This window comes from Thunnus thynnus, chromosome 12 (assembly GCF_963924715.1).
Source record: "Thunnus thynnus chromosome 12, fThuThy2.1, whole genome shotgun sequence".
In the NCBI taxonomy this organism is placed as follows: Eukaryota; Metazoa; Chordata; class Actinopteri; order Scombriformes; family Scombridae; genus Thunnus; species Thunnus thynnus.
Genome location: NC_089528.1, coordinates 6,477,564 through 6,500,514, shown reverse-complemented (window position 1 = coordinate 6,500,514; position 22,951 = coordinate 6,477,564). Strand labels below are relative to the sequence as shown.

Here is a 22,951-nt window from a genome sequence, read left to right as displayed (position 1 = left end):
GCAACCCAAAGCTGAAAAAATGTTTTGAAGGTTGCAAAACAACACATGGTGGTTTGTGATTCATTACTAAAGCTGATCTTTTCCAGTCCTCTTACTTGTTAACTGGTGGAGCTCCTTTGTTTTGGTAACACTATTCTATGGCTTCACCAACCAGATGTGTTAACAACACACAGTGCTAAGGGAGCTGTTCCATAGTGATACAGAAACAAAGTAGGTTCACCAGTTAGCAAACAATAGGGCTGGAAAAGTAGTAGTCAAGTAATAAGTATAGAGGAGGTTAATAATTAATCCCAAACCGATGTGTGCATCCTTCATTTTTTCAGTTTTGGGTTGCTGCTCAAAATCATGTTGCTTGCAGGTCTATATCCACTTCATTAATGTTGGATCAGCACACTGCTGGTGAAGTACTTGTTGTCTCAACAGGTTTAAATTTGATAGGATCTATTACACTTGCATGGAGCAGCAAATACCACTGTATGGATAACAATCTAAACTATCACTTTAAATACAACAAAATGCCATGCTTACTGGATATTTGATGTTTACTAAACGTACGATATAGGTGACAGTACCATAAAGACATATGTCTGTATTCTATGTCTGTATTAAGTTGGTATGAGACGTTTTGACAGAAATTGGATTTTGGTTACCTGACACCACAACTGAAATCCCACAAAATACCAACATCTAATGTTGTCTGTATCCCACGTGAGATGGACGTTAATGCTCTGATGTTTATCAGATGTTGGGTTTTGGTTAGTTAACACCATGAAGAACAGCCAACATAATACTAACATTTAATAATGTTGGAATGTCATGTTGTCTGGATGTTAACATTATGACATTGTTGGGTTTTGGTCACCATACCTCACGACTTAATGTATACTGTGTCAACATGACGGAATGACGTTTGGAAGACGTTGGATTTTGGTCAATTGAAGTGGAATAGACATTTTTTGCTTTAACTTATCATTATGAAGTAAATGTTGATTGAAAAGTTTAATGGCTATAGAATAACCACACCACCACATTTAGAGTGGTTCCCTATAAGCCTCTCTTTTAGTATGCAATTCTGTCTGCCACCGGGTATGTTCTCCTGGGAAAATTAAGATTCAATTTACACACAAAGGAAGTGTGTCAACCATTGCGTAATCAAAAGAGGAAGAGGATAGCGCTTTTGTGTTCCCTGGTAGCTATCAGTGGCTATATCTCATAATAATTTGTTAGGTGGCCAACCTCTTTCTATTATCTCTTAGTTATATAATAAATGTGGAATATTGCACAGGCAAATCTGATGACACACTTCTTATATCTGTGTACACTATGTTTCAGTTACATTGAATATACTACCTGAATAAACTTATCTTGTGATTTCTAGAGGGCTTTCTTCCTATTAGCTACTGTATCTAATAGGAAGAAAGCCCTCTAGAAACCAGTTAGCTAAGCTACCAGCGCTACAGCCATTGAATATTGGATCAGTATCCGGTCAGGCTGGCTGTTGATTCGTTCATATGAAAATCGGTGTCGGTATTCTACGTCAACATGACGTTGGCATGAGATTTTGGTAACTTAACACCACAACTGAAAACCAACAAATTATCAACATCTAACAACGTTATAATTTCAAGTTGTGTGGACTTTAACATTATGGTGTTTAGCAGATGCTGGGTTGGTCATCATACCTTACGACAAATTACAAACAAATAATATATTCTACGTCAATATGGTGTTTGCATGAGACATTTTGAAGACGCTGGATTTGATTACTTAAACCACAACTTAAAACCAACAAAATATCAATGTCAGCTGTCGTCAGTGTTCTATGTCATATTGAAGTTGGCATTAGATGTTGTCCCAACATTGAATTTTGGTCACCCGACGTCACAATCTACATTCAACCAAATATTAACGTCTTATGACGTTGGTGGCCAGCTGGGTACAGATGTTGTACTTTTAATTGATCATATTTTATTTGCATATTGGTGGTTGCTGTGCAGCTAGCTCTATTTTTAACACATTAACTTTCAAAGCACAAACACTTAAATATTCTCCTTTTATGATTGGTGTTATGACATATGAGATAATAAAGAATACAGGATTAATAGCTCTTTGAAAATAATCAGGCTTATGTTAATTGTACTGACTCTTGGATGATTCATTAGGTTCTTTTATTGGTGCTTTCTTACAGCAGCCCTGTGATAACAATGGGTGCTATCAGCCTTTTCTCCCCCTCTCACCGCTACTCTCTTTATTTGTTTATTAAGGATTAAATAAGATTTGTTTAGTAGTGGCTAACTCATTAAATTACCAAATATAGTTCTCTACAAAGTTCACTTAGATATTCATAAGAAGTGGTTTCAAAGTGGATCAAATATTTATTTTGTTTTACTTCTTATTCAAGAGGGCAGAGAAAGGAAAAAGCAGAATATTTAAATGATGGGGAGGGAGGGGAGGGATTTTGGGAGGAATTGTGAACCTTTTTGCCCCTCTATCTCTCTCGCTCACTGGCAAAGTGTTGGCATTTGAGAAAGTTTTGTTATTCCCAACTGAAAGAAGACTCAAGGCCAGAGAACAATAGAAGAAATAGGACGTGTTTTATTTCTGCTATCCAATGTTGCTCTATATGTTTTTGAGTAAATATTTATGTGATTTTCTCTATTTATTTGAAGGTGTGTGTTCATGCTGATAGATTGTTTGGTAAGCCCCACCCCCCAGCAGCTAATGTTTAACAAAACCTTTATTCCCACACACCAGTTGTGTGCCCCTTGGAAGTAACGCTCGGTTACTACTGTAAGTAATGTTAGTTACTACATAAAACATGCTAGTTTTATTAATTCCTCACGCTTTTGAAAAGACACACACTCTTAAAATGGTGGTGGTACAGTGGAAACCGCCTGATCAGGTCTGTCCAGGTCAAACCGATCACTATAAGTGAATGATTAATATAACCAATTTTTTTCTTTTTCTTTATTTCTCATGCAGATTACCATCTAACTGACATTTGTATATCTATTACATGAATATAAAGTAATGAAACAGGCAGCTTCGCTATTTACTGAATTTTATTGACTGTTTCAAAATACAGAACAGCTGTTTCAGATGTTTGTTGTTTCGCTGCTGCATCTCATTGGCTCGTTTTTGGCAGTTTGTCATAAGCTTCAAGGAGACTACGTTTTTCATTAAGAGAAAATTACTTTCTTTTTCCTGTCATGATTTCAATGTGCACACAGCACCAGCCTCAAGTAACCAGCTGGAAGCAGACGGTTACCGCGATGGTGCCGCAGTCACTAAGTACATATAATACGTGTATCCTGGGAGTAAAGTTAAAAAAAAAAATAGTCATAATTTTGAATTTTTTTTCCATATGTTGTCATGTATGAAAAGACCCAAAATGAACACTGTAAGCAGACTACTTGATTACTATAAGCAAATTATTTAAACAGCATTTGAATAGGAATGTCCCAAGCTTTTTGATCCATATAAGCAGCTGATCATTGTAACCGTGATCACTATAAGCGGTTTCAAATTGTATCGCTTTTGTTATTAATTTGGGGGAGAGGTTTAGTGAACTGTCAATTTATGGGTATATGTGCATCTGAGTGTATATATGTTTGCATGCATGTGTGTATTTAGTCAGCCTTTGGCTGCAAGCTGTCTGTAGTTTGAACTTGGAGGCATGGACAGAGGAGGCACAACAGTGCATTTTGGGAAGGACCTGGAATGGCCAACAGTCTCTTACTTTTGGCAGCTCAATCTCATTGTCGACTCTCTCTCTTTTCTACCTGTCACAGAGAGAAAAAAAAATTGGTAACCAGGGATCTGCAGGCTAGTGAGACTGAGGTAGTGTGTGTGTGTGTGTCTGTGCGCGTGTGTGCGTGTAGGCTTTAGTAAGTTCAGGAGTTGAGTCCAGCACTCCAGACTTGACTTAAACAGTTCAGCTCAGTGTGTTACAGTATGCAGAGAGCTGAGCAGATGGTTGACACTGCCAAGGAAAAGATACCATACTTTATATTTGATGAGCCTAAGTCTAGTGGAAGATGTTGATTATTTAATTACAGGGAAATGAAGAAAGAGACTGATGCAGCAACATAGTGTGGGCCAGGATTTTAACTCATGCGTTAGTGACCACAGAGGATGTCTTTCTATCAGTTCTATTTTTTACTGTTTGTTACCGACTCTTCCACAGATACAGAACACTCATATACCAAAGTTGTACTCCTTTGTATCCTTAACACAATATTTCCAGAGTTCTTCCTCAAAATCATTACTATTTTACATAACTAGGTCTAAAGATAGCTTAACTTGAAGATAAACATTGACATAATAGAAAATGCTCAACAAAAATGAACATTTTAAATAAGGTTTAAGCAAAGCTAAACTGAACCGGCAAGCCTCCAAAAACACACTTAACAAATTTAAACTGGCCTGCTGGATGTTGATTGGAGCATAGTGCTGAACAACCAATCACAAGCGGGAGCAGCTCTGCAGCCAGCCAATCATACAAGTGGATCAGCTCAGTGCACAAAACTGCAAAAACAGAGCAGAGAGCATGTAGATGGGTAGGTAGATGAGTATTGACCATAAGAGGTTTAAAATGCTGTGTAGAGCAAGAATACATTTATTAACCAGTAGTCTGTCTCTAGTTCCTCCTGGTTATCTCTCTCATCACATTGTCTGGAGTAAAAAGCTTTTCTTACATAAGAGAAAGTGTATGTTAATAACTGTCCTTGTTCAAAGCAAAGCTACTGTGGTAGACTGACTTCTTTGACATCATTGAAAAAGATTCAGGCATGAATAATTTCCCATTTTAAATTTTGCCTTGTTTTGTTGATCAGGCCCTTGTAAGGTGGCATGTTTTGTTAGGGTTAAGCATTTTGAAATCAACAAATACACAATTTTAAATTAATGAAGACTTTGGCAGACTCTCTACAACCCTGTCTGTCTGCCTGTCACAACAAATGCACAACAGAAGTGCGTTGACAGTGAGAAGAAGAGAGAAGAAGTTTCTTGTTATTGCACTTTTTATTTACAGTCTACAAAATACCAGTGGTGCTGTTCATTTTAATTTATATATATTTATGAATTGTTTTGAATCATTTTGGACAGGCATTTTATGTCTTTATTGGAGAGCGATGGTAGAGAGATGACAGGAAATAAGAGAAAGAGAAAGAGATGAGGAACAACATGCAACAAAGGTCCCTAGCTGGACTCAAAACAGGGAGGTTGTGGGTCATGGTCGGCATCTTAACCTCTAAGCCAGGGGGCGCCAGTGGCACTCCTCCTGACAAGTATACTGATCTTCATGTATGAAATTTGTCAAGTTACCATTTAACTATAAATAAATATTCCATTTTGACTCTGCGATCTAAGTTTATCTTTCAAAAGTTATTATATCTTATATTTAAACTGCTACGGTGACATCAGTGCCACTGGTAAATAACCAAAGGGTTGACCGAGATAAGACTGTTCTTTCTGGCGATGACGATGGATGTTGAAGTTGGTCCTCACATCTCTGAAAACAATGGAGGTATTATTTTATTATATTGAAAACTTATTTGAACTCTAATACATTTTCAAAGTTAATTTAGAAAAATATCAAACCTTGATTTTGTGACACAATAACTCATAATAGGAGTTATGAGTCTGGCTCAGATCCTCTGCCATCGCCTCTGGTTGATGCAAAATACAGTACATGCAGGGATTGTCTTGACACAAGTCAGCTCCCGACACGTACTCAAAAAAAACTGCCAAAGCAAAAACACTTCAGGGCATTTGGACTGTTTTTTAGTAGTTGCAGTCTTTTGAACTAAAACCCTACTTGGGTCGTGACTGATGGCATTTCACAAGTACACAGGAACACAAGTACTGTACAGAGAGGAAAGCAGATTACAAAAACCCTGTTGTGATCTTGTCCAAGTCTTTCAAATATTGTACTTTGTTTTGTTCTTGAATCCATCCAGTGAATCAATTTCCACACAGGACAGTTGCCTTTTATTTGATAGACCTGCTCATTTTTCTTCTTCTCCAAAAAGCACCTGCAGATACTTTTTTTTTTTTGTCAATTGGCAGCAACAGGCAATAAACTGAGACAAAAATAACAAGGTCACAAGGTGTTTCAATGTGATTAAAGCAACAATGTCAAGAAAAGTCTGGAGAACTCTTACCCTTCAGATATTTACCTTGTGTGTCAAGGCCTTGAGCCTTTAACACCCTCAAGGTTTTCATTTGCCCTGCAATTTGAATAAACAGTTTTCAGCACAATAAGCTCAACAAAGACATTGGGCTCTGAATATTTTACAGCTGCTCATAATTCATCTTGTTAACCTTGTGCTTAAGACCAGTTTCAGCACTGTCACACAGGGGGAGGGGGTGGAAACCCAGACTGTGGTGAGGGGAGGAATTAAACCCCGGAGTTATCGGAAAACAAGACAAATCTGTCTGGTTTGGGATAAACATTTAAGCAGTTTTTGTATCCAAAGGGTGTTAAATCTCCTTGAACCTGTCTTCCCCCTCACTGCTTTTCAGTCAGCGGAAGTTTTCTTCTCCTTTATCTCATTTCACTTCTATCTCCCTGCTCCCCTAGTCTCTATCTTTCTATCACACTGCCACCTTCTCGTATTGGTTTGTTTCACTTGCCTCAGGGACAACTTTGTTACCAACTGGATGTACCTAATAATTTTCCGGCCTAAAACAATAGCTCCAGACAGCAGTGGTCTTAGCTGTACAGCCAGCGTGACATTTTCTCATCGAACAGGCTCTCTTCTGAAACAACTAAATGCCAGGCGGACACCACGGGGCACAATTAGACTGCTTTACACAAGAGAAAGAGAGGGAGACAGCTACAGCTAGAACACACACACACACAGCAACTTTGCTCCCCACGCAGCCCACCACTGTCCTACAGTCATTTATTTTACTTTACTAATTGCTTTAATGGGGTTTTCAGGGGCCAGCCTGTTCCCGAAAGCTAGTGGCTGCAGACTAACTCTCTATCCGTCTTCCTTCAGTCTCCATTAATAAGCTCTGACTGGAGCTGAATCCTTAGTAATGAAATCAGTTGACAAGCACTTGATTGTAGAACCTGCTCATTAAGACATAGTTAATTGTTGTCCTTTTCACTTAACTGCTTATCAAACTATGATTACCCACACATACACGTAGACCAGCGCACTCAGCCACTGATTGTGTCTTTTCATTGGGCATGATGTTATAGATGATCAGTACTCTATCTTCAGATATCTGTTGTAAGCCCTTAAAAGACCATATCAGTGGTTTTACATGTATTAGCCCATTTATTACAAATCACTTCCATTGGTTTCCACTAATTTCTGTTAAGTTTTAAAATTATGTAGCAGACTCTGGAAACTTGCTTGAGTTGTGTCAATCATGAACATGTGGTGTGGATAAAGTTTTGTCAAAGTTACTTTTCGTGAGGTAATGCCGTACTGACTTATCAAATCAATCTACTGGAAAGTAAATCCACCCAATTTTGCCACTGTTAGGATGAATTATGGATTGAGGTTTATGGATTGGATGGAGAAGGATTGTTTTCAGAACTTGACTCATACAGAATAAAAGGCCTCTGCTGCTTCGATTTTATATTTTAAATCTGTGTAGACCAACTTTATAGAAGTGCAACACTAAATTTGCTGGAGTATATATTAAGCTGCATTACAACATAAAAATAATGTAGCAGGGCAAAAATAAATGCCGACTCTATGTTCATTGTGATGGATTACACAACATAAGCAAGTTTCAAGAGTTTGATAATTGATTTTCATACCTTATGGAAATCAATGGTAGTTTGGAACAGTAGGAAGTGGTTTGCATTTGAAAATGATCAGATTGAAAATGTTGAGTCTTTAAGATTTGTTGTTAATGAGATAAAACTTACAAACACAAACACTGGAATGCTCCTAACTCTGTTTTATTCATGAACATCGATGTACAGTACCAGTCAAAAGTTTGGACTTATTCAAACTTTTGACTGGTGCTGTATGAATATATAATATCTGGCATCTGCATTCCATTATATACAGTATCAGCCTTCTGAAATCCAAATGGCTGAAGCTCAACAGGTCCTGACCAGAAGCTCATACAAATAGACATAGAGATGCTGTGTATTCACATCCCTTGCTCTGAGACTGAATGTTGAGATGATCAGCTGATCCATCTAGTTTAAGCCAGATGCTCTGCTGATGGCCCACTTATCTTTGTGATTAAACCTGTGGTCAGTCAGCCATAAGCCAAACAGCCATGTAAACTGAGCCAATCCAAATTTGAATAAAGAAATGACTGGAAGCTGGAACTTTGCATGCGCAGCATCTATTTGCTGGGAAGTCATGATTGGCTTAGTCCGACGATTCCATCCAGGGAGAGGGGAGGTGGACAAGTCAGATAAAGGGAAACAAAGACAAAGAGAGATACAGATTGTAGATTGTGTAGCTGGGAGCTGAAGAAATCTTCTCAGAGATTCTTGGTACTTGAGGATGAGACTGGCACCTGTTGGGAAGCCATGGGTTCAGATCTCCAGTCAGATTGCATCTGGGTAAGAGATTGTTTTTATGTGAAGCCCCACTCGTGCTTATTTGTTTGATGATTCACTTTGTTTGAGCATAGCACCACAACAGCAGACATGTGTATTTCCATGTTTTGAGGTGCGAATTCAGAAAATACATAAAAATTTGAAAGAATATGACATTTAATTTTACTATAAGACTTGTTAGGTAGAATGTAAAGTTCTAGCTGGCAAGTTACAGTAACTGGCAACATGTTATATAGTTGGAGACACGCCACCATAGCACACCGAACTAGCTGGCTTGCTAACTGACAGTTAAATCGCTAACTGGACAAAAACAGTGTGTGGAGCAGTTTATTCACGTTATGCTGCTCCACCCATTTTTTCTCTTCCGGTTCAAACGCAGTTGTATTTGTTCTTCTGGTTTAGAGCTAGCATAGTTTGCTAGCTGATGGTGTTGTCAACAATGAATGAAATTTGGGAACATTCAGCACCTACACTGCGGTGATCAGATGGTTTTACAGTACCACATCCATCAGTCATGAGTGACTGGGAGAGCAACATGCGAAAAGAGCCTGAAATCAAATATGAAGACATTTTAAATTAATATTAAATTATATTTTATATTATTATTACTATTATATTAGCATTATTATTCCATTTGAGGTAGCATTCATCTTGACAGGACCAAAAAGAGGCACTTCTGGTGTTAGCTAGTTAGCTAAGGGTAAATGAATAAACAATAATAGAGCAGACTTACTTGTTCCCCGCTGAATAAGAAGACAGCCTATTGCTCCAAAAGAAAATGCACACTCTGGAGTGTTTCCCAGATAATGCTCGTCTGCCTTAATGATGCAGTTTACACATTTTTATAACTGCTGATTCATTAAATTGGAGTTCGACTGAGTGAAACATGACACTGAATTTAGTAGAAGACCTCAGTAATATATAACAAGTCTGTTTTGTCAGATGTCTGATAACCAATAATGACGCACTGCCATTGTTTATGGTTAGGCTACCTCTGTCATCTTTTGCCCTTAATATCTTAGTGTATTTTGATGTTCTTGTTAAAAAATAATCATGTTTTATGGTGTGACAACGCTATGGTTAAGGTTTGGTTAGGTTTAGGCACAAAAACCACTTTGTTTTGGCAAGTTAAGGGTGATAAAGCTGAAAATGCTAAACAAAATAATCACACTTCCCCTCTAAAACATAAGTCAGATTACAAAAAGATGCAATGCAGAAGTGTACAAGTTCAGGTAAAGAATAAGGTGAATACTCTGGCAGGTGATGCTTGACTCTTGGGCTCTCCATTCACTCAAATGTTAGCTGTGTCAAGACAGTTTGCCATTGGCTCAAATTCTCTTGTCAAAACTCACAAAAGTTGAACTCTACAGGAAAGATTAGTGTTGACTTATAGCATTGCCTTCACGAATGAATCCACTGATCATCACGGTTACGGTGAAGTTTTGCTGTTACAAACTCTGGTCTGACTGGGTCCTTACAGCACAATACAAACGACATTGGAACTTTTATTATTTATGTTTATTACTACAGTATAAGATAATAAAGTATAATAAAACTCTTTCGTCCTGATATGCCCCAGCTGTGCGTAGGTTAGGAGTGTATGTGTGTTTGTGTGTGTGCTTGAAGTTACCCCAACTAATGTCCTTTATTTCCCCATACACTCCTTACATACAGTTTCAGCCCATAGAATTTCACTGATGCAGAACATATTCTGTGTGTGTGTGTGTGTGTGTGTGTGTGTGTGTGTGTGTGTGTGTGTGTGTGTGTGTGTGTGTGTGTGTGTATGTAAGCTTGTGGATAAGGCCTGTGAGTGTGTGTTGGTATGCATGTATGTGTGTGTTGGTGTGTAGGTATTGAGTCTGCTTTAAGTGTGTACGCCTCCCCTCCATCTCGTTCCCTTTCCATCTTCTGTCTCTCTTGTCTCTCTGTTCTCCCAAAATCCCTCCTTGCTTTTCAGTGATGGTGGCTGGGAAGGGGGAGGAGGTGGGTGAGGGGGAGGAGGGGGAGGAGGTGGTGGGGGGGCAGATGGTCTGGTCAGAGAGGAAAAAGAGAGAGAGAGAGAGAGGCAGAGAGTGACTGGCGAGCGGCGGGCTTTTTGGCAGGGTCGGCCGGTGGGAGGGCCCATTGTGGTGCAACGTTGCATAAATAATGCCACAGGGCTTCTAAATGCTCCGTTGCTATGGGGACCTTTGTGCCTCAGTGAACACCGTCTGTGTGTGTGTGTGTGTGTGTGTGTGTGTGTGTGCGTGTGTGTGTTCCACAGCCCCCGAGGAGGGAGCGAGAGAGAGAGAGACATAGACAGAAACAGAGAGAGAGAGAGAGGGGCTGACTTGCAGTCAGCTCAAGTGACACTTGTAGTCTCTCTCCCTCGATGTCTATCTTTTTGTCTCTCTCTCTCTTTCTCTCTCTCTCACTCGCTGTGTCTTGACCCAGGACAGATGAGTGTTTGGTGGAGGGAGAGGGGAGTGTTGTTGTCGCTTTTTGACCAGAGGGGAGCAAAGAAAAGCGGGATATTCTGTGGTTTTGTGCCTCTCTGTGAAGTATGGTCCATGTGAAGGTATGTCTGCCACTGCTTCTTTTCTTCTCTTCTTCTTTTATTTCCCTCTCTGAGCCTTCATATCCCTTTCATCCCTTTTTTTTAAAAATAGTTTTCACCAGCTTTTTCCAGAATACATTCCGTCATAGTCTCAGTCTCTTCCTCCGTCTGCTGCTGCTGCTGCTGCTGCAGTAACAGGTGTCTTTCTGTCAGCCCTGTATTGGAGGGAGCAGAGATCGGAGGGGCGGGAGGGGATGGGTGGTGGGGGGGGGGGGTAAAGGAGGGAGCCGTTGCTTTTGTTTGGATGTTTTCAAAAAGCCTTAATTCTCACGGCTCGCCATCCAGCTAGTTAGTCATCTCAGCAGGTCTTTGCTCTCAGCTGTAGGAGCGCCAAACAAGCAAGCAAACAAAAAAAAAAAAAAAAGGCTTTTCATCTTTTCCTTCATCTGCTGTGGAGAAGTAGGTTGTTTTTTCTTTGTTTTCATCAGCTGATGAGGGTGGTGCAGGGTGGTGCAGTGGCGTTTGAGATGTAAATAAGAAATGTAGCAAACTGAAAATGGTGCTTCTTAACTCTGTGTGATGGAATTTCTTACAGCTTTCTAATATCTTTGGAGCAAGTGGCTGATTTGTGTTTGTGTGGTCAAATTTGCCTTTTAAGTGATGAGATCATAGATACCAAAAAATCAGCCATGTGCCTCTGGCAGATGTTTGGCTCCGTGTTGAAACTTCAACCAACACTGTGATGATAGATTTTAAGAAAAGTGCTAAAAAAAACGGTGTTAGCAGTTTTATTAGATGGCTTTTATTTGAAAAACAGTTTATTATCAGCTCAGTGGATTTCACTGATTCAGCACAGCTATTGCAGCCAGGTGATTTTTTTCTTATTATTTCAATTGAGCAGGTATATTTTTATCTGCAGTGCAGCGTAAACATGTCTGTGTCATCATGATGAAGTCGTGTAAACAGAGAAGAGTCTGCATGTTCCTTCCACTGTTAAACAGTATTCACACTCGAAAGACTTCACAGCGGCGCGCGCGCGTGTGTGTGTGTGAGCATATTAACATTAACAAACTGCTCTGCATTCACAACATTTTCCACTCTGCAACTGCTCACAGAAGTTACGTTTACTGTTTCACAGCTACATGACATTTGGCAGCTAGGAAAAGCACTTCACTGTGTCATGAAACAATGGGAAACTTCAATTGACCCTTGTGTTGTTTGTAGGTCTGTCTGCACTCAATATCACAGCAGCAAGTCTTAATTTATGTTTGAAGCTGTTTGTTCTCATATGTGTCTGTAAGCTGTGCGCACAACCTGCAGAATGAATAGAAATGCGTTTGTCTGTGCAGCGTGCATGTATGCCAGTGTGTATGCACATGTGCACGAGCACATGTGTGTGTGTGTGTGTGTGTGTGTGTGTGTGTGTGTGTGTGTGTCCAGCTGCCATTAATGAAGAGAAGATGAAGCATAATTACAGCGAAATTTGCAATTTGATTTGTTAAGTTATTACATTAATGATTCATTAGAATCAAATTGTGTCATTATGGTGGAAAGCCTGGAGTTGCCTCAGGCATCATCCCACGGACCTGCACTCTGCTCTCCGTCAGTATTCTCAGACAGAAAATACATATTGTAATCACTGTGAATAAAATGAATATTCTTTTATTTGACTTGGAACAGTATGTTTCTATGATTTATTGAAGGTAATGTAAATGTTAAAACTATTATAAAGTTAAGCTGTTTATGTGACCGTGTCTGCGCAAACAGAGCAGTCTGACTTTGTATTCACTTTTAATGACATGTATGTAAGTTGGCTGGAAACTGTTCAGCTTTTGAGTGTTTGATATACAACAAGTCATTTGTCATTCACATTTATTGCTTGAGCGTTATATAGTTCAATGGGTTGATGAAAATGTTGTAGAGTGTCGTATTTCCCTTATAAAAATGGCAGATTTGATGAGAGTAAAAAACAGTATAATGTAATACATGTACTGTGTGTGTGCTTGTGTCACTTCAAAGATACACACAGAATCGCTGTCTTGAGTCATTTTTATGACGTGCATCAGCAATTGACCATTAAGCTAAATGAAACGATATGAAAGTCCATTATTATGAACCTTTAAAGCTTTTAGATGAGCTCAGAACATCTCCTCTGTATTCAAATGCCGCCTGGGGAACACTGATTGATTATATCACCCGTTCTGACAAGATTTATTGTAATTCTGTCACTTTTATTATCTGGAGACCCACCAGAAAACTGTCAGAAAGCAATTTTGAGCTCTAAATCATCACTTTAAAACCAGCGCTCCGGTTTATAGGCACTGTATGTTCTTCCAGTGATTTGAAACAATCTGCAATCCAATTTGGATTAATTTGGGTTTTTGCATAAATTGGTAAAATCGGTAATGTTTAATCAGCTATAATGATCGCAGCAGCAAACACAAATACTATAATCAGCTGTGGGTTTGTTTGTGCACCAGCTAATTAGTGGTTATTCATCACTCATTGAGCAGCATGAATTTAGCATAAAGACATTATTCACAAGAATGGAGTATTGTCACTTTGTAATGTGTACACCTCCTTAGGAATTTAAGAGCTCTTAACTTCCACTGATACCTGTGGATCCACCTAGAATTTATTCTAATGACTCTCAACAGCCAGAACATCCAAGATGAAACATTAAGTTGTCCACAGAGCACCAAACTATGTATGTTTATCAATGCTTAATGAGCTTAATGAGTGCCACCTATTTGAAAAATGAATTATAGGACGGGCTCACAATTTTTCACATATGTCTTAAACAGTAAGTAACTGAAACAGTCAGGTTGCCAAATGAACACTAATATAAATATTAGGATATATGTTACATATTGTATAATTTACATATTATGCTGTTGTTTTAAGACAGACAAATTGTTAACTTATCCTTAAATTAAAAAAATGTATAATTAAATTAAGTATTAGCTCAGAGGACGTCAGCAGGTAACAACAGCTTTAATGAAGTCAAACCTGTTATCTTAAAAGCAATATTTTATATATGATTTAATAGGACAAAACTGATCATTTGCATCGAGGATTGTTTCAGGTTATCCCCGTGCAAGACTCACCCATCACAGTGTTTCTGGCTACACTACTCAAGTGAACATCCAGAAGTGTGCTTCTACAGATGGGATTGACGTTCCCTTTTCTCTCCCTTCCTTCCTATCAGCCACCGCATGATAACAGCAGGATACAAATCCATACAGTCTCAGTGTATAGATGATTTGTCAGGCAAACATTAGAGTAATGCTTTCATCTGAACCTGACACTTCATGTAAAAAAAAATATATCAAGATTCTTATTCCTCCAAAACCCACTGTATCTATCCCGTTAGTTTCATAGTGGCAGAGTAAAAAATGTGACGTTTGTGATGGCTTTAGTTTGGTGTCACAGTTTTTATGACATATCAAACTCTTTCCAGTGAATATCTAGTGGTGTGAAAGTGTCAGACACAGTGATATCTGAACTGTTTTCCCACTACACACTGCAAAGACAATTTCACAACAATTAAAAATGTGTCTGAGACAAACGAAACCAAAATAATGTTCAGGATGACTGTAAATGTGACAGTAAATAAATACACAGATTGTTCTGACGTGTTCTCTCTCTCTCTCTCTCTCTCTCTCTCTCTCTCTCTCTCTCTCTCTCCAGGAGTTGCAGTTTGAACGTCTGACCAGGGAGCTGGAAGCCGAACGACAGATTGTTGCCAGTCAGCTGGAGAGATGCAAGCTTGGCTCTGAAACTGGAAGCATGACTAGCATCAGGTGTGTGTGTGTGTGTGTGTGTGTGTGTGTGTGTGTGTGTGTGTGTGTGTGTGTGTTCGTCTCACACCCGTCAGATTCTCTTCTGTGCGCTCTACCTGTGTGTGTCAGCTGTGCTCTTGCAGGTGACTGGCTTTACAGCTGGTCAGATTAAAGGCACACTGCTTGATTTGTGTCCAAAATTCATCTGTGTGATTAAAATCACAGTTGGGAAACGCTGTTGTTTTGCTTTGAAACTTACAGAGAGCGATGTTGCTGTATTCCTCTAGCGCGCCAGACCTTATTCCTTCTCCTATACCCACACACTTGCTGCGGGAGTTGCTTTATGGAGCTGCAACATGTATTTATACTATTTAGCATATATTTCCACAATAAACACATTACAAAAGGAATAATAATAAGAATAGAGGCAATAAATAGCTCTTGTTTTCCCTTTGCCAGCTTTACCAGAATTGTAATATGATCCACTGATATCTGTTTACTCCTCATTTCTCAAAGCTGTGTTTGAAAACCTAAAGCTGAGGTAGGGCTGGGCAATATATTGATATTATATTGATATCGTGATATGAGACTAGATTTTGGATATCGTAATATCATGACATGGCATAAGTGTTGTCTTTTCCTGGTTTTAAAAGCTGCGTTACAGTAAAGTGATGTGATTTCCTGAACTCACCAGACTGTTCTAGCTGTTCTAGCTATTATTTGCCTTTATCTACTCTCCCTACAATATTGTCGCAATATTGATATTGAGTTATTTGGTCAAAATATTGTGGATTGTGATAATGTGGACAAAACCACATTGCCCAACCCTGAGCTGAAGCAATTAATATATTCAAAGGTGCCATGTGTAGTATTTAATCATTAAGAAATAATTACTGCAGTTATTTTCTGACATAATTGTAAGACCAAGAAAATCATTGTCAAAATGACTAGCAGCCTCTAACTGAACTTTCATAATATTTTCATACTACAGATATATCTCTCAGACAGAGATAGCTCGCTAGTTAGTGTAAATGTCTTATTGAATTAGATTTCTTCAGGCACATAGTGGCAGCAGAACAAGCTGTAAACATGACATTGACACATTATCACCTAATCAAGTTGTTACGTTAGCAAGCAGTTGCCTAGTTACACTTTCAGCAGACATTGGGCAGCAATGTCAGTTTATCAGAGCTTTTCCCCTGAAAACAGGTGACTACTGGCTGAAAACAAGGTTGATGACAGCAGTGAGACTGAATCAAAACAGTAACGTTACTGGTCGTAAAACCAAAATAACTCGCTGAAAGACACTAAAATGCTCTGTAGAGCTGAGGGGAACTACAGAGTCTGGTGATCATTCACTGTAGGTCACTGCGAGAGTCCCCTTTCACATTACAAGTACTCATTTGATCAATAAGTAATATAGAAATATTGATAAGCGCAGCTTTAAAAGACTTTAAGCAAAGCTAGCCGATAACTAACACAGGTTAGCTAACTGGGATCGGGACCTTGTGACATAATTGATGGTCATAAGTTAATTTAAAAAAAAGACATTTACCATTTATATTTTTATTTAGAGCTCATTTACCACACTCACTAGAATCAAACTCTACCAATGAGAGTTTAGCTTTACCTCCTAAGAACTGTTCAGACCAATTTTTCAGTATTTTACAATACAAAAGTAGGTTTTTACTCATCAAGTTTTTACACATCTTCATTCCAGTAATTATGTTCACTTTGGCTGACCTCATTGTAAGAACACGTATTAGCTGTTATCAGACTTGCTTTTATTATTCCGTTTCTCGCTCTTCAAAATGGACACATGCAGAATAGAGGGCATGAAGCAGTTAGGTTACAATGGATGATGTGGTATTTATTGGTAAGAAATCCAAATACATGTGGTGCTTTTTAGAGAAGGGCCTGCACTTTAGCAAAACACACATTCACTTAATAAGACACCAGGTGATGCTCAGTCCAGCGTCTGTTTGAGAAAAGTATAATTTGCACGACGCCAGCTTGAGACCTCCAATGAAACTTAATTGCGTGTGCATAATGCGCCTCGAGAAAGGATATAGATCTGTAAAAAAAAACTCACTAGTAAAGTTTATTGCAGGGATCAAGTTGCCATCTTGAAGCTCTTAACCGCACATTAACGACACCTTAAAGCTCAGAGGTGCCTGAGGAATGGATCCCTTTGCTCAGAGAGGATTTGAACTTTAAAGAAATCTGATGTCAGATTGATATTTTTATTTATTTATTTTAAGAGTGTTAATCTAGAGCTGATGAGTCATGTAAATAATGCTTTAATATGGATATTTGTAAATGTGTATCAGAGTGTTACAGCCAAAGATTTTATACTTAAAGCTGTAGTGTCATTATTAAAAAAATCTACGTGTTTGTACCTCCCCGTTCTTCGTTTTATGATCATCAATTGGGAGAATATATTCCAGAGTAAGTTTTTGTTGCAGCAATAGAGAGCAAAATGATGCCATCATTGTTTCAACTCAGCCAGTATATTACTCTCCAGGCTGATCAAAGCAGCTGCTTTTCGTAGTTTAAATGAATTTTGGCTCAGGTCTAATAGCACAAACAAATCCTCCACTTTGTAAACATAACATGCTATTTGTTGTCCATTAGAAAAAAGCAATTGCTTTTTCACAAAGAATCAAACGATTCCACAGCGATCGCTGCAGTCCATTGTGCTGTTCAGGACCTTCTTTTTTTTTTTGGTGAGGGGAAGTAAACTTTACACAATGTGAAGAGGCTGTCATATTATCTGCTGCAGATTGAGTTTGGACCCAAGCCTCGTCTCTGCTCTCATCCCAAAGAACATATTCCACACATTCCATACTAGTCCCAATGTGAAAACAGCCCTCCTGACACAATGATGGTAATGCACTTAGCTTGCCTCTCATGACAATGTAACACGATTAAGCCTCCGTCTCCATTTCTCTCTCTCTCTCTCTCTCTCTCCCACACACACACACACACACACACACAAGTAGACACACACAATCCATCATCTTTTCTCCTTTTTGATTTTGTTAAGCGAATGGGGATTCCATCCGTCTCAAACTAATTACTCATCTGCCGCCATTGTGATTCTCATTTCAATTTGAGGGGTGGACCAACAAAGAGCGGGAAGACGGTCTAAAAACCGATTCATTCACGAGTCTAATTAACCGGTGCATGCATTTAGCTCGTCAACGCTGTCACAGGACTGTACAGAGGACCTCCATTTAAAACAGCAGCAACATGGGAGATGGAAGAGGTGTGGAGTCCAAAAAAAGAAAAACACGTCTTCCACTTCATCACCCAGCTGCACACAGATGGGATAAAGGCTGCCATCTTTCTAACTTGATTAGATGGGTTTATTATTTAGTGAGGAGCCGAGCGTCTTGTGGATTACACTGTCTTCCACTGCTTTTTATAAGCCATCCACTTTGTTTGACTTGTAGGTAATTACCAAATGGACAAATGGTTTGGCAAAACACACAAGTCCACCAAGGCAATATGCTGGAGGTTTGTAGTGCCTAAAGCATGTAGGATTTATTGTTCAATTACCTCTGAAACATTAGTATTGTTGCTGTTCTGAATAGTTTTATTCATTACTGCTTGTCTTGGCGAACAGAAGGGGCAACATTTAACCAGCAGCTACAATACATGTAGAGGAATTTATCTTGGTAGAATTCTACTGAGATGTATTGACACTGCACAGCAATTAAACAAGGGGATTAATATTTTCAGTAGCTTGTTGGGAGTAAAAGTAAATTCAGTGTTGCATTGTTCTGAGTTGATTCCTTTTGTCTTTTTGATTTATAATGAATTTCTTCTTTTCTTTCTTTTCAACTGTCTTTGTTTAGCTGGGTTAGCATAACATACGTTAGTAGCCTCAGTGCATTTTTTTTTTTTAAAGTAATTTGGTTTCTTCTTTAGAAAGTTTTGTTAGATGATTGTTGTTGGTTATTTTGCTCACCCTGTTCTAAATCCATGCTGCCCAATTGCAGTCTGGGACACTGTAGGTGTTTGTAGGGTCATTTCTCACCACTGATTTATTGGTGTTCCCCCATTTCTTTGAATTACTTTGTAATTACTTTGACCATGTGTCATTTTAGCTAACTAGAGCTTTCATTGTCTATCATGAACAAGTTTTTTTTAAAAATGTGAGGCCAGTGTCCCACAGCCTACAAAATAATTTCTAAAAAAATATTTTATATTATATAAAATATTTTAGTATTATATATTTATATCATTTTCCATATTGAAAACCTCCATTTATGGTTAGCTATCAATGAAACACACTAAATGGGAACCCATACAAATGTAGTAGTATATAGTAGGCTATACAGTACAGTACAGCCACTTTTACTTTCATGGGGAAGGTGTGTTAATTAAGAGTGAAATTTCATTCTTTAGTTTAGAAACAGTAGCTTAGAAGTAGTTTGACCAAAAAAAAAGAAAAAAAAGCAAAGAAAGAAAGAACTTTCTAGCATTTTCTTTTAAATTAGGAAATAATCTTCTGTTAAGATTTTACTTTTGTAAAAAGGTCAAGACTGATCCACTCAATCAGCTCTCTCTCCAAAGTCCATTTGGTGAATATTTCTATCTTATGACAGTTAAGATTTGCTTGTGTAACCTGTAATTATATCATATTATGATATAATAAAATCTGGAACTGCTCTAGCTACAGTAGAAAGCTGTATTACTCTTTCTTTGAAAAATCCTTCACATGCAGCCTTATTGTCTTTCCCAAAGGAGCAGCTCTAGTTTCTACCCCCAGACAAACCACAGGTTCATAGACTGACGCACATAAGATATAATATAACTGGTGGTGTTATGACAAGGGACAATACAATGGCTATGTGGGGTTTTCAGAAAACTTGACTGATAGCTAAGCTATAAAGAAAGTAGCAAAACAGAGGAGGATGGGAGTGATTCATTCTGTTCAGGGTGTACTATCATGAGCTTGTTCTGTATTAACTTCATTGGAAAGTTGAAAAATAAGGGTAGGTGAGAAAATAGTCTATAGCCACGAGTCTATAGCCACGCCAGCAGCTATGTGAGGCTGTATTTGGAAAAATTAGATGAAGTCAGGAGATTAAAGTTTTTAAAATTCAGTCTTTGGGAACCAAGAATATCTCTACCAAATGTCAGGGTAATTCAGTTGTTGAGATATTTGACTAAAAATGAAAAAATTCAATCTCAAAAGTCAGGAGATCATCAAAATCATCAATTATCAATATTTTTCACTGGATAAATGAAAACTCTGACCTGCTGGTGGCACTACAGGAAAAGTCAGAAGATGACCAAAGTCGTTAGAATTTATACTCCAGAGCAGAAGTACCCAGGCTTAGGCAAGTCCCTGGCCTTGTAAAATTCACTACAGGACCACGAGGAAAAAACATGATTCAGGAAAAAAAGTTTATTATATATTATTAGATAGTACCCAAGATATCACTCTAAACCCACAAATATCTACCTCATTGTGGTGCTACAAGAAAAGTCATAGGATCAACAAAGTCAGTAGGACCCATTCTTTGGGGACCAGCAGTCACAAAATAATAGTTACCAATTGTACAAAATTTCATGACAACCTATCCATTCAGTAGTCGAGATGTTTCAGTCCAGACCAAAGTAGTGGAGCGACTGTCAGACTGACATGCCATCCCTAGAGCCACGCCACTAACCTTGCCAAAACTTCTGAGTTTGCTCTCAGTCATGCACTAAAGTTTCCAATGGTTTTAAGTTAGAAGTCCTTAGAAGTTGACTCTCTTTGTCTGTAAAATTTGAATTTGACATCTCAATTGAAAGCAAACAATAACCCCCCCTTAAATAATGGAAATTTGTCTCCAGTCAGGTTAAAAGTTGAATTATGAATGAGTTTAAAGTGCTGCCGTGTGGCTGTGGGGGTGCTGGCAGTTCACGAATCTGCTCCTGTTGTGTTGTGGAAGATAAAGACTTTCAGAGGTGCTAATGAGTTCTTCAGCTCTGCCTTTGTTTCCAGTCTTAATCAGTCACCACAGGTCACAGTGTCTGCCACGGCATATGCTGCTGCTTTACCACTTCAAAAAGCACAAATCCACTGTGTGACTGTGTGTGTGCATCGGTGTGTTGCTCTATCAGTCACAGTGAGACAATGTTTTTGTCTGTGGAGAGAAGCGCGTGACATGTTTTGCCTATGTCAGTTAAAGGACCATTCCATCTCATATGTCAAGGTTGCAAGTGATTAAGAGGGGAGAGAGAGCAGAGGAAGCGCTGAATTACCGTGATTACAGTTGTGTTGTACATGACAGTATTACCCATTGAAGCACTATTCTGTTGTATTTGTCACTTAACCTCAGTTCCAAACCACATCCTCTTAATAGCTGAGTAGGAGATAGTTGAGTAGCTGTACTCAATATTAATAACCACATTGTGCTCAATATTTCATTGACAGTCTAACATATGCAACAAGTGTTTCACATATTCAATAACATGCACATTCAGGAAATTAAGTAGGTAAAATGGCTTATTCCAGTGCTGACCCAGTTTTCTTCTTGACAGCTATCACTATCATAATTTAATAGTTAAAGAAACAGATTTTGTGCCTTAGGGTGAGCTTCCCCCTCTGGTCCTCTTCTGCTCCTTTTCTTATTCTGTTTCCCTTCCTTCCACTTTTTCTGCTATCTTAATAATCATTCTCTGTTGTCTTCACATTTTTATAGCTCTGTCTGTTGTCATTTCTCTCTCCATCTTTATCTGACTCCTCCTCACGTTGCCAACTCTCTGACAGGGTCAGGATGCCGGAGCACTGGCCTGGAGCACTTTCTGTTTGGTTTGGTTGGACAAATCAAAGCACAGTCACCAATCAGACCAAGGCCTTACTGAGCACAGTTTTGGTGCATTTTTAAACCAACCCTGGAGTGATTGATATGAGGAGAGAATGTGATTGACTCTCAGCCCTGCTCTGAATCAGAAATTAAAAGTAACACAGTAACTTGTCCTCAATTTTGATCCCTAAGATATAACTGGGAAGAAAACAAGACTAATGTCTTTCTCTGTGTTTTTTGTTTGTGTACCTCCCTCAGTCTACTGTTTACCTATTCCCTGGCTACAGGCCCCTTATCCAGTCATCTGAGTGGACCTCTGACAGTGTGTACACACACAGTAGATACAGATATCTGAGCTCTGGTGGCACCATAGCAGCCACTCCACTGTCCTAGCAAAGGAATAGCCACTGCCCTTTTGGCTGTGCATATTTGCGACATTTGTCTGGTAATCGGGTGCATGGCTGTGTGCTTGTGTGGCTGCTGAGCGTTGAGTGTGTGTATGCGTGTATAAAGTATGTATGAGCATGTGGATAAGCATTGGCTGTAACCGCAACACCCAGCGAGACCCACCACCGCTCGTCTGGCGCGAAAATGCGACCCATCTAGCGAACCCAGCGAGTGCCCATTACCCAGAAGCTGTCAGGGCGCTTGGCTGCCAGCTTAGACTCACAGCACTGTGGCTCTCTCTGTGCTTCTCTTCTGCACACATACACTGACAGAGATGTTTGCAGAGGGTTGCAGCTGTACCGAGAACTTGTTTTTATTACATTGAAAAACTCTTCTGAAAGGAAGGTCCCTAATAGTCCTTTGAAGGAAAAAGGTTTCCCCACTGAGGCAATCTGAAGAATGTATTATACCTCCATGTAACACATATTTGCAACTGTCAGTGAACATCAAGAGCCAATATCGGGCTGTCAGGCAAAAAAAAAAGTGTTTACTGTACTTACAACCTGAGTCTCATTCCTATCAGTTATGATAGGTGATTTTACTCACCATTTTACTGCAGCATCCACAGATCTCAGGAATGAGGCTGATGAATGAAATATTACAACAGATAGGAATGACGGCCAAAACTACTACTACTAAATAATACCTAAAAAAATTTTTTCCTTGAACTCATCATCATTAACATCAAACCCTCATCCCACATAGACTGATGCCCACTCACTCAAGTCTTCCAAAGTAAACAACAAAATACAGTCTTTGTAATTCAAATAAGCGTCTTCTGATCTGATGCACATTTGGGCAGATCAACATCAGTGTGGGCACAAAAATGACTTGG

At 38.9% G+C, this 22,951-nt stretch overlaps 1 protein-coding gene across 5 annotated transcripts in view; it reads left to right on the top strand.

Moving 5' to 3' along the window:
- Positions 1-22,951, top strand: part of ctnnd2b (catenin (cadherin-associated protein), delta 2b) — a 177,663-nt gene that overhangs the window by 48,132 nt on the left and 106,580 nt on the right. For all 5 annotated transcript variants that reach the window (XM_067604991.1, XM_067604989.1, XM_067604988.1 and 2 more), the window contains exon 3: positions 14,772-14,884. In XM_067604991.1, the coding sequence (XP_067461092.1) occupies positions 14,772-14,884 (113 nt within the window). The remainder of the gene's footprint in view (positions 1-14,771; positions 14,885-22,951) is intronic.